General features: G+C 43.2%; 1 protein-coding gene across 1 annotated transcript in view; it reads right to left on the reverse strand.

Moving 5' to 3' along the window:
* Window positions 1-839: 839 nt before the first annotated feature.
* LOC121833963 (long-chain-fatty-acid--CoA ligase-like) overlaps window positions 840-12,349 on the reverse strand; it is a gene marked incomplete at its 3' end in the record, with an annotated part of 37,586 nt that continues 26,076 nt past the window's right edge. Inside the window, exon 4 of the mRNA XM_042287688.1 lies at window positions 840-1,042. Within this exon, the coding sequence (XP_042143622.1) occupies window positions 840-1,042 (203 nt within the window). The remainder of the gene's footprint in view (window positions 1,043-12,349) is intronic.

Here is a 12,349-nt window from a genome sequence, read left to right on the forward strand (position 1 = left end):
GCGCACTTTGTGATGCACTGAATGTTCCGCAATCGATCGTCTTTCCATAAACTTGGCCAGAAAGGGGTCTTTAAAATGGCTGCCCCCCCCCCCCCCTTCTCTCCTTCCAAAAGGCGTGACTATTCACATTACTGGCCCTTCTATACGTTGTAATCGCACCATCCGATATTATTATACACAGTCTACATGAGGTGTAGTATCTCCTCGTCCCGAATTTCTACGTCCGCTATAGATAAGGCGATGACACAAAGGCATGCGTTTTCCTTTGAAAATATATAATATTTGTATCTTTTAATTTAATGTGTGTTTCAGGTATTAAGGATGTAGTTCACTGGCAAACTAATATTTGACCCTATCGACACACGAGAATCCAATCAACACAAAGGAGAAATTGAGCTATGAAAACACCTGCCTCATTCTGAGCAGGCACTGAGCTTTCAGAACACTTGGTGAAAAGTTTACTCAGTACTGCGTACAAAATATATTTCTTATGCACGCAATACAGATACCCGGTTTATTGACATAGAACGAATGACGCATTTTACAAACTTTAACACCTTCCATACCTAATAAAGCCTTCATAACAAATGGAAACAGTTCCCAGCCGTACTCGGACTTCATACCAATACTCCCGACACTCAACACGTAGTCAAGAAGCCACCGAATGCACGGTCTCTGGTTCTTTGGGGGTATTAAGATAATTGTCAGGACCAAGAGCCTTTATCAACTGAAGAGGGAACTTTTACTTTAACGAAGATTACAATATGTGTTCTCTAATCAATATAATGTGTAGATGAGAAACGGCCCTTTTCCGCTAGTGTTTAGGGAATCTTGCTTACCTGTAAGGCTGTAAACCAGCGACACAACTGTAGTGCGTTTCTTCGACTGCCTTTGGACGACCTGTTGTACCAGATGTAAAGCAGAGAGCGATGAGGTCTCTTTCAACGTCAATATCAGGAATTTCAGTAAATTGTTCCTCTTTTATGGTCTTGAATTCCGCTACCGAAATGTATCCAGGGTTCTCGCCCGTGACGAAAAATGTCTGTAAATAAAAAAAAAAATAGGATCTTAATGGGTTAGAGTGTTTCTTTTACACAAATGTCGACCGACTGATATTAGGAAATGATGATCAAACAGCCCAGCTGGCCTATTGAGCGAGGGGGAAAGCTTCGTGAAGGTTTGTTTCCTCCAGCTCGACAATTTTATATAATAAATATGATCATAACATTTACTATCCAGAAAGTGTTCAGTCAAGTGTTTTTGAATCAGCCTTCAGCACATGTGCATTCTATTCAGGGTTAAAGAGCGATACTGAGCATGAAAACTAACCGCCACAGTAAACTATTCTAATATGGGCGGATGAAACTTTGAGGGGCCCCTTTAAGAAAATCTTAATGCCAGAAAAAGTGTTCCTTTTTATTATTCAGTTTTGTGCCATTTGAAAAATATAGAACCTGCACACTATCTAATTTTCCAACAACTCCCTAAATAACACAATATATAACAGTATAGTGTTTATAGGTAGTTAAAACTACTAACGAGAGTAACAACAAGACACTAAAATCTCAACAAATTCAAATATAGCACTGTAGAAGCAGCTACCTAATATTTCATTAATAATTTATAAATACCATTTCGTTTGTTAAAACAATGCCTATATGCAAATTTATGTCTCATCAAAGTTGATTTCAATTTTTTTATATATTCTGAAACCTTTAAAAGGGCATCAGAGAGCTTTTTGCACATCGGGATCAATCGCCCGCGATTCGTAGTATGTGTTTTACTAAATGAGTTACACCTACTTGTCTTGATACAATAGCTAGCAGAGAGGACCCTATATTAACGTGGGATAGAACGAACAAACCAACCATCAACCACCATTATGGCATTCCAACGCTACCCTCTATAGAAAAAGATAATCAGAATATGGCATCGAAGTTTTATTTTCTCTCACGTGGCATTAAATTTGATGACGCCTCTGCGAAAATCTGCATACTTGAATGTTTGTTCACATTTACATTTTTGTTTAAAGTGAACAATATATATATATATATATATATATATTTAATTCATCCTCTGCGAGCTCTTGTTGAAAAATAATAAATTCTAAGTACCTTTTCAGGCGGCACACCAGCGAAACGAGTACTTTGCCCCAGTTTCGCGACATCCTAAAGGCCTTTACGCACAATTGCGTTTCAGCGCGGTGCGTTCCGTAGCGGCGAGCAGACGCGTTGCGTTGCGAAGAGCGCTTGCGCCACGCTTGTACACAGAGATGCGTTGACACCGAGTCAAAAGCCAATAAGAACGCGCAATCGTCCCTAGCGGCGCACAAATAGTAAGCGAAATCCACGGAAACATGGCGGCGCCCGGCAACATTTTCGAAGTGTTCGATATTGGGTGCAATCCTGCTGGCTTCTCCAACATTCTGTCAAGCTTGAACCGTCGCTGCCTTGTAAAAGGCAGTCCCCACCGCTCGCCAAAACGAAAAAGCAAGTTCCGCGAACGGAGAACCGGATAAGCCTCGCCGAGTGGCGCGAGCGAACACGTCACCCTCCTTTCCTTTCTCGGCTTCTGATTGGTCTGACGCAACGCGCTGCCGCTAGTGCCGCACCCAAAGTTGAGCCGGTCTGTTCCCCCTTGTGGCGCGTTCCGAGGCGCTGCACGACGGAGCGCATCGTACCGCAAGCCAGCCGCAAGCAAACGCTTCTGGCCGCAAGGACGCCGCTCCCCACACCAACGCGTTCAAACGCGAACTTGGGCCTAACTTGTGCCTGATGAGGATTTGCTTCGAGGCTTTTGTGAGGGAAAATGTACGTCGGAGTTTTTGGGCATCAGGTTTCTGGTTAAAGTTGGTCTCTGTTGGGAGTTTGGGATGACGCGCTCAAAATATTTGGTTTCTAGATTAAGTTGTCAGTCGTAGATTGTGAAGAGAGGTGTGGACAAGTCTGGCAGGTTGTCGCATGCGAATCATAGTGGGGTGGATGTGTCGTCTCTTGTTTTCCAAAAATTAACTTGCGCTAAGAGGCAGCCCATAGAGGGTTTAGATAAAATCAAGTTTGCCTGCTTACCTTACTTTCATGCCTGAAGGCGATTGCAAATAAGTTTGATGTGACTGTAGTTTTTGAACAGGAGTTTTGCTTCTCTAGATTAACGCCCTTTTTGTCAGAAAATGCGAAGTGCAGCAGGAAGCTTAGAGAACCGCGGTGGCTTGTGATCATGGGGTTGTTTGTGAAGTCTCTTTGAAATGTGGTGCTACCTACGTAGGTAAGACTGCTAGGTGGCCAAACGATGGGTTACGCGAACACATGTGTGCGGTAAAAAAAATAAAAGTCCGAGGACACCTAAGCACTTCTTATGAGTTGTGAATGCGAAAGCATGAATGTCGTTCTTCCGCTCCCTTAGTTCATCTCCGGCGTAGTGTCGTGAACAGCCACGTTTCGCTACTGCCGAGGTAGCGGCTGACGGCCGAGCGCGCGCCCTCGTGAAGTGGCCGTGCCGCGCTCAGCTCGGCCGTGTAACCTTTCTGGAGCGTTTGCCCGAAGGGGCTGTGCGGCCAGGCCCGCACCTCACCGGTGGCCGTGCCGCTGCGTGCGCTGCGCTGCCATGGAAAGGACTTTTCTGGTTGCGTTGTTTTTGGAACTACGCCGCGCGAGAGCCAATAGGAGCCTCTTTCCTTGATGACGTGCACCATCCAATGGTAGCCTATCCCCCCCCCCCCCCCCCCCCCCAATCAGATCGCAGCTTCACTTCTTTCAACTGGTACAGGGGAGTTTAGGTGCCGTTCGGTGCGGGTTCAAAGCTGATGACGTCAGCTCGCTCCATGGAACCAGTTAATGCTTTCGCATTAAAATGTGAATGTTCGGAGCTGGAAGCATGTTTCTGGTTTTCCTGATTGCGGTGTTGTTTGGAACGAGTCTAAAGTCTTAGATAAAGAAAACCATTGTTAGAAACGCCTCGCAAGGGAGTTTTACGTATAGTTAGCAAGGTTTCGTGTTTTAGTAACATGTCTGGGATGTTTAACGAACGTGTTACAATGTTTCTAAAATATAGATTTTTTAGCAAAGCAGCGTAACAAAGCAAGACGGTGAAGCTCCACACGCGCGCGCGTCGAGCTTAAAGGGGTCATGAAACGCTTTTCCAACTTTTTCCTGTTTCGCTTTCCTCCTCAACTCATAAATCGCGCATTCCACCAAACAGTTCAAGAAGACGAAAAGAAGGGAGGCCCCTCTCGCTCGGAACCTGGTTTGTGTAATCCCCGGACACATCCATTCTCCCCCTAGAGGATTAGCCCGTCGCTCAAAACTCAGACAAAAGTTTCTTTCCCTAGCCCGTTCACCCCTAAGCTGACAGTGCTGTGGAAGCTACGTGCTCCTTGGGCTAACCACACTTTTGCCACGCAAGCGTGGCAAATGTGGCTGCAGAGAATGAAGTCAGGTGATGAAACGGAGGTGGCTGATTGGTCCGGCAAGCGCGTAGCTTCCACCACAATGTCAGCTTAGGGGTGAAGGTACTAAATGAGGTCCGGTTTTGTGTGACGTCAGTTTGGACCCGATGACACGCTTTTGGGACCGCGGATGTATCCCCGTGAAAAGGCAGAGCGGTTACGAAGGGGAGAAGGAACGAAATAGTCCGCTGTGTTTTCAAATTTTCGCACTGAATGTCAGGCTTTTGACTTTTTACCTTTTTTCTTTTGGCCCACTGAACGATGTTCTATTAGTAAAATCCCAATCTAAAATGATTTATCCCAACCCAAAAATCGTTTCATGGGCCCTTTAACAGCTTTGCACTGGAGTGCTTGGAGCAGCGGCTGATGTGGGGAGCGCTTAAGTTATTTGTTTATTTATTTATTTACACAAATACCTGCTGTGCCAACAGGTATTATGCAGAGGGGAACAAAAGAAAAACGCATTCAAAAGACATTTTCAGTAATGCAATCGACAATCATTCAGTACTGCATTTTCATACGAGCACGCTTCTCTGCAGTCGGGAATAAAAGACGTCATTTTTGATAACAGCTATCAGTTCTTCCGGAAGGGCATTCCACTCCCGGGCGGTTTGAAAAAAAAAAAATGAATAACAAATACAGTCGGTACGATAACGATACTCTGCCGCCGTCTTAGAATGATTCCGCCTTGAAGGTACATGGTGTGGTTCAAGAATGTAAAGACGCTTTTGAATGCCTGTTTCCCCGTGATATATATTGTGAAAACATTTAACCGCAAACACTGTCTAAGAAGGTCCCAACCGAGTCTGTTCTTCATTTCTGTACAGCTCGAGTACGGACTAGAATCGCCTATGACAAACCTTGATGCCTGATTTTGAATTCGCTCTAACTTATTCGTGAAGTAACGGTGAGGCGGATCCCAGATAACACAAGCATACTCCGAAATTGGTGTGATAAAAAAATATAATGTTTTTGTTACGCTACGAGATGTATTCCTAAAATTTCTCCAGCTAAAAAAATAGCATGTTACTTGCCTTTGCTACAATATTATCTATCTGGTCATTCCATCTTAGATTACTTGAAAAATTAACTCCCAAATACTTGTGTTTATCTACCTGCTCAAGTTTATAATTTTTTATCTTATATGTAGCCGTTCTAACAATAGATAGAGTAAAACACATGTATTTGCACTTTTTTATATTCAAGCCCATTTCCCAATGATCGCACCAGCGCTCAACATTCCTAAATCTTTTTGCATCATACAGACGTCTGCGTCATTTTCTTTAACTCTGTATAATACACAATCATCTGCAAATAACTTGATATTTGACTGTATTCCCTCGCAAATGTCGTTAATAATTATAAGGAATAACAAGGGTCCCAGTAGACTTCCCTGAGGCACCCCCTCAGGGAAGTGCACTGGGTTAGCATGATTGGCGAGTAATGTATACGTTCAGTGCTAATACAGATGAAACTTCTTTGGTCTTGACTGTAAATTGAACTTTGATATTAAAACGTTGAGCAGAGAAAATAGAGATAACGTAGAACTATATTTGAATAAATACTTTAGTCCAGGTAGTTTCCGTACAGTGGTCAATCGAAAGGGCAGCGAACTTTGCATCAACTCTGATTCGAACGTCGCTAAAACGCAGTGTCACATTTAAAACACAAATTAAGATGTTCACAACATGGGCGGGTGGTTGGTTTTGCATCTTATGTAATTAAAATCTTGAGTTCATTGTTCATAAACTTTGGGGGTACGTATTTTTATTGATAAACGTTTTAGAGGATATGCTGATTTTGGCCGGTATTTTAGAAAGATTCTATTTATCCACTAAATTAACTACCGATTGTAAAAGAGGAAGGAAAAAATACTTTATATCATCCGAAATGTTGAGCAATGCTGAACTTTTTAACAATTAAAAATTTATTATAAATTAAAATTACTCTGACCTGAGGGCTCCTTATTTCTAAAAAGAAGGTTCTGCGTTCTTTTTGCATCGTATATTCTTATTACAAAAAGGTAATAAATATTATGCTTCAATTTAAACAAGGCCCTCAATTATTATGAGAAACGAACTCATTTAGCGATGCAATCACATTTTTAATTTCAAGTGACGGGCTAACAGGGGATGACGTCGCCTCCAAAAGCACCAGAAGCTGATTAAAAAAAAAAATATTTCGCCAGGTACAAAGCCTGATACAAAAGCTTCAATGCTGCTTCCACCACTGCTAATGCGAAAGGTGCCCTCCGCATTTCTGGGGACCGGAGTTTCAAGCTGGACATAGAACTGAAGAGACCTTGTCTCGAGATGAATACGCCTGCTAATTGACAGCATGTTTAGTTCGAACAAATTCATCTACATCCTAAAGGTCTCACTTATCAATGTGCTGTTTATGAAACGTTTTCAAAAATCATCAGGCTGTTTTTCTGGAAGCTGATCGTCGGAACTCAGCATTTTGTGGACGATGAACGATATATCCGTCAAGCTCCGAAAGTTAGGCAAAAAATAGAAACTGAGAAACACCCAATTATTTTCTTAAAAAATAAATTTAGGAAAAGGCGAACCCAAAATATAAAAATGTGAACGCAGTTATTGAAACTGAGACAAGTGTGCAGGTGAGCTGGATCAATACTGACATGATAACTTAGGGGAGGGGGGGGGGGGGGGGGGGGGACATGCAACACAAAGCTCCCTGGGGTTGTGTTGTCAGTTTCGTTTTTCCCCCACTCCTGAGTTACCGTGTAAGTGTGAAATCAAGCTTAAGCTAAAAATTAGAAAGACACACAAAATGTTTATTGGCATAAATTTGTTTAATTCTAAAGACACTACTATGGTTTGGAGCGCAATTACAATGTTATAATAACTCCAGGAGGGTTCAAATAGAAGGCGGCGTATGTCCAAGTCTCATTGGAAGACATGTTTAATGTATGGCGTCTGCCATGTGTGTGGGTAGATCGTCGGTCTAATATGTGATTATCGCTCTAATGTTCCTCTTAATAAGTGGAGCTCAGTAAAGTTTACAATCAACACACGAGTAAAACATTTGTAGTGCACAAATGTTCCTTAAAAATAACGTTGCACGTGTCATTAACAGACTCACGATCACTCCAAATTAATTAATACCAGATCTAATGGAACCCCACATTTGGGATAAAATAATTATTTCTACAACATTCTCCGATGAAACGATATTTTTTTATATTGTGATATCCCCCACGTCGGTACGCTTGTAAGTCTTAATCATTATAGGCCTGCGTTCATTCCCTATGTTACTTTGTCGGAAGCCAGAAAAATGAACATTCATTCGATATTGTATACGTATTTTACACCTAATATATTTGTAATTGAGAAGTAGGTTGGTTTTCGGTAGGAAAAATTGACCGAATGCGCCCTGATGCATGTAGAAAATACCAAAAAAGGCCGTTTGTAAACTTGTACAATTACCTTTACAATACTTCTAAATAGTAGAAAAGTATTCGACTCAATTAGGCATAAAGTATTACTTAACAATCTGGCATCTTACGCAACCAGAAGCTGTTCATTAGTATTACGCTTATTTAAATAACCCCTCACATCAAACCTATACACGGTGTTTCATGAAGTTCCATTTTTCGTGCGTTGTTATCTCTCATATATACATAATTGCATGTTGTTGTTGCATCAAGCCCGAGAATAAAAATAAAAATAACACCAGCCATAAAGAAATTAGTATTTCGGGAGAGCATCGTTGACTGCGGTGGAAGTCAACTTACGAGAGCAAGGTGATAGTTTCCAGATAATAACGTAAAATTGCCTAATTAACTTTTGAATTGTTTGTCTTAGCTAGCAGATCTCAATATGATATATGTTGCCTGTCAGCCAAATATGCCGAAGCTGGTGTTAAAATCGGGCAAAAAAATAATTGTTACGCGCTATTCTGGGACAAATTTAAGCCGTGATGAACCTAGAGATTGACGGAAGTTCCATCCGAAAGCGACGTTAACATCCGCAGTGAGTGCGTTTGGTCATCACGAGTCATCGCGGGTCATCACGAGCCGATCTGAAAGCGGCGCGATATCTAAGGGTCGCGTGATCGTAGAAAGATGCGCAAAACCCTACTGCCTTTCGGTTGCGCAGCTTTGGCGCTTTCTCCCGTTAGTTCTGCTAATGCGGATCCCCGACCTCCTAACTTTATCATCGAATAGCGCGGAGACGAATGTAGTTGCTTGACTCTTAGATACCTACGGAAAGATACTTATTCGCAGCTGATTGGCACCTTGATTGCGAATATTACGAGTATGTTGCTGTGTTCTCCTCCTTATTCCACACAAATAATATCTCAAAGTTTGAGGAAGGTATCTAAAAAGTAAAAGCATTGGTACGTGCAATAATTATTCGATGCAATCGCTAAAACATCATTCACTTGAGTTGTTTGAATTGCTCATGTTGTCGCTTCTCCCCGGCGCCCTTTTTTATAGCCTTTTTACACCCTTGAAAGAATCAAGGGTGTTCCGTTCGGCTACACTCTACTTCATAAGTATTTATTTATTTATTTATTTCAAATACCCTCAGGGCCCAAAGGGCATTGCAGAGAAGGTGGGTTACAAGGAGACATCAAAAGCAAACAAACAACAATCCTAAGAATGAAAAAAATACATACTAATGAAATGCTAAAAGTTAACACTGTTAAGGCATTATTTAAAAGCGATGGAATCGAATACGGATGCCACAGACGCTGGAAGGTGGTTCCATAAGACCGTTGGTCTGAGGTATAAATGAATTATAAAAAGTTGTAGTGTTACTTTGAAGAATGCCCATCTTCTGTGGATGATCGAGACGTCATGATATGTAAAAGGGGGGTGTTAGTAACTTGTCACGTAGCAGAGGATTATGGTAATCAATTTTGTGGAACAGACACAAACTGTTAAGATTTCGACGTAATGTAAAAGGCATATATCACGGAAACTAAGGGTTAAGAAAAAAAAGTGATCATATGTACAATTATCTGGATCACCATTTTCACACGCTTAAAGGAGCACTAAACTACTTTCTGCGATAGTCTATGATCACAACTCAATATAGGCTCTAAGCATCCTAAGATCAAACATTATGTTCATACGTGGCCGGTTTTTCTATTAAATTCGGTATCAAAGATCGATTACTTCGAAACTATCACACAGATAGTTCCGAGCTATCACAGATAGCCCTCTGGTGTCTTACCACTATGTACAGAAGGGTGTCTTGTGCTTCTTGAAGGATGAGTATATTTTCAATTAAGACGAAGAGCCGCGGAAGAATCACGGAGCGTGGGCAAGCTCTTGTGCCAACTACTTGTTCCCTTATCTCTTCAAAGTTCGAACGTACGCTCCTCGGATTGAGCCAGAAACAGGTGTCGGACTGTGCGTCTATGTGTGTGGGGAGAGGAGGAAGGGAAGTTGTCTTTTCTAACCCTGGTCTAACTAAAGTAATTTAAACGAAAACGTGGCAAAAGAGATTTTTCTTAAGTTGTCAACCATTGTCAGCTAAAATTCCCACAGGAAGGTATTGCGTCTGGCATAACAGAGCAAACGGCTGTTGCAAATTGCCTTGGTTCCTAAGTCCGTACACCTCCAACTTGCAGGATTTACTAGTCTCGACATAGCGATTACTGGGTGAAAATATGCGCAAAAACCAAATAAATATTAAAACGAAAATTCGAATTAAAAAAATTGTTTCACTTTATTTGAAAGGGAAAGATATTTCATGCTTATTAATTGCAATTGTGGATTTATTGAAGGAAAATTTGCAATTTCTGTCTTATATAGGGCGGTTTCACGTGTCGTACTTCCGGCTCGAAATCTCACTGGAAGCCATTTCGATGAACTTACGCCGCGTATGTATTTCTACGCGCAAAGGCAGCGATTTTCAGGTCGGTCGAGTTATTTCGCGTCGTGATCGACTGCGCCAGCCAAACTTGTCGAGAACATAAGCGAGCTCAGGCTGATATTTGATTCTTTGATTCACACCGGGTTTTATTCGTACTTAAGACGTGCCAGCGATGAAGAAGGTTGACTGTCGGCGGCCAAGATGGCCGCAATAGATGCAGCTAAAGCGACTCCGAAAACGCAAAAAAAAAAACGAAAAAAAAAAAACGGAGTGGACACAGCTTCTTGTGACCTCGACCATAAAAAGCCATACAAAGGTCTTTCTACTTTCGCTAAACACTACTTAAAACCACTCCCTAGCGTTAATAATAAAAAAAAACGTCGCAAAAATTAGGAAATATGGGCATTGTTTGTCCCCTCAACTCAGAGCCAGAACAAGCGGCTCCTGGTCCTCGTATCGAACCAGTTGGTAGAGCGCTTGTTATGAGTCGACGCCCAGCCTGGTCTCTCGAGTAGCATGGCCATCTCGCTGGCGTCCAACCTTTCTCGCGAACAACGTCCTAGCCAGACAGTCGGGGAAACAGATCGGGAAAACTTAGCAGCACAGAAAAATAGTTTATTTACATGGGTATATCGTGTGGCATGTTGGCAAAAGGAGTGCGCCGAATGGGCAGCGAACAGGTCCTTATATAATAAAATCGGGGTTCTGGAGCTGCCGCGCCATTGGTTGGTTAACGCCGCATTCCAAAGTTGGTCTCGACGTCAGCCTCCTCCTCTCGGCCCCGATGTTCGGTCGTTGTTCTTCTCCAAATTGAGGGCGACTAGTAGGCGATTGTCTTGCATGCGGTAGACGCAGACAGAACAGACTGCCCATCTGTTCAGGGCGGGATTCTGTCTGGCGTTCCCGTAGAATGCAGACGCCTCCGTGGAATGCAGACGCCGTAGACAGAACACACCGACGGCAACGTCGGTTCTGATGCCCTTGAGCCGAGGCCCGAGAGAAACGCTTCTCCGGTTTTGGTCGAACGTGCAAAAAGGGTTCGGATCGCACTCCAACCGTCTCGACATTCACTTGGTCGTCGTCCACACCGGAATGCAAGGTCGATCCTCACAAGCACAGGGAGATGGAGACGGGTCATAACAGCACCTCCGCCACCCGAAGTCGATCCTGAGGTGTTGTCGGTCAGCAGCCACTCGGCCGAAGATCGCAGTCGATGACGCTGGGATGGTGACGCTGTAATCCCAGCCGCTTTAGGTCTTGCATCTGCCGTGTCTTGGGTGGGTCAACAACAATGATAACCAGGACTCCCGCAGTCGACAACCTCAAACCACCCAGTAGGTAAGCGCCCAACCCATCCCCCGAGACACACCAGGCATAACACCAAAAGGTTCTTAACAAAAGCAAAACAAAATTCAACATTGCTATTGCTTGGAACAAATACGGAGAACAAAAGCAATAAACTCGGACTCCCGTAAAAAGAAACCCCAAAATAACTAACATAAATGCACAGCTAAGACTCATACAGACTAGGAATACTCCTTAAAACCCAGTATCAATGCTTCACTAACAATTTTGTGGACGCACAAATAGACTTTCCGCAAATGGGGGAAATCCATTTCATCGATTCCATCAGCCTAGGAGCAGCGGCTCAAGCTGCCAGCGTTCGTATGCAGTTTACCCCGCTTTGTACTTAATGTCAAACGAATATTGCTGCAGCATGCGTGCCTTCGTCTTTTTGATCCACAAATGGCCAGACCACGAGCCGCCGTGGGACAGGTGGAGAAGGTCTCGTCGGTACCTGCTTGGGACAAGTTGATCGAATTCTGCCCCCTTGTGGTCTCGATACTTCCGGTACAGGACACCCGACAGCTTGTAGAACGTAACGTTCTTCCCAGCTAGGCCTTCCTGGCAACACTCATTCAAGATTTTGGAGCGATTGATCCCACTCTTGCTCTGCGACCAAACTTGATCGCTCGACGCTCAAGAGCCTCTGAAAACTAGCTGACGCCGGTGTCAAGGCGATTCCCTCTGGCTCCAGCTCCCCTGCGAGATGCTG

Source organism: Ixodes scapularis, unplaced genomic scaffold, assembly GCF_016920785.2.
Source record: "Ixodes scapularis isolate PalLabHiFi unplaced genomic scaffold, ASM1692078v2 ptg000150l_1___fragment_2___debris__unscaffolded, whole genome shotgun sequence".
Classification (NCBI taxonomy): Eukaryota; Metazoa; Arthropoda; class Arachnida; order Ixodida; family Ixodidae; genus Ixodes; species Ixodes scapularis.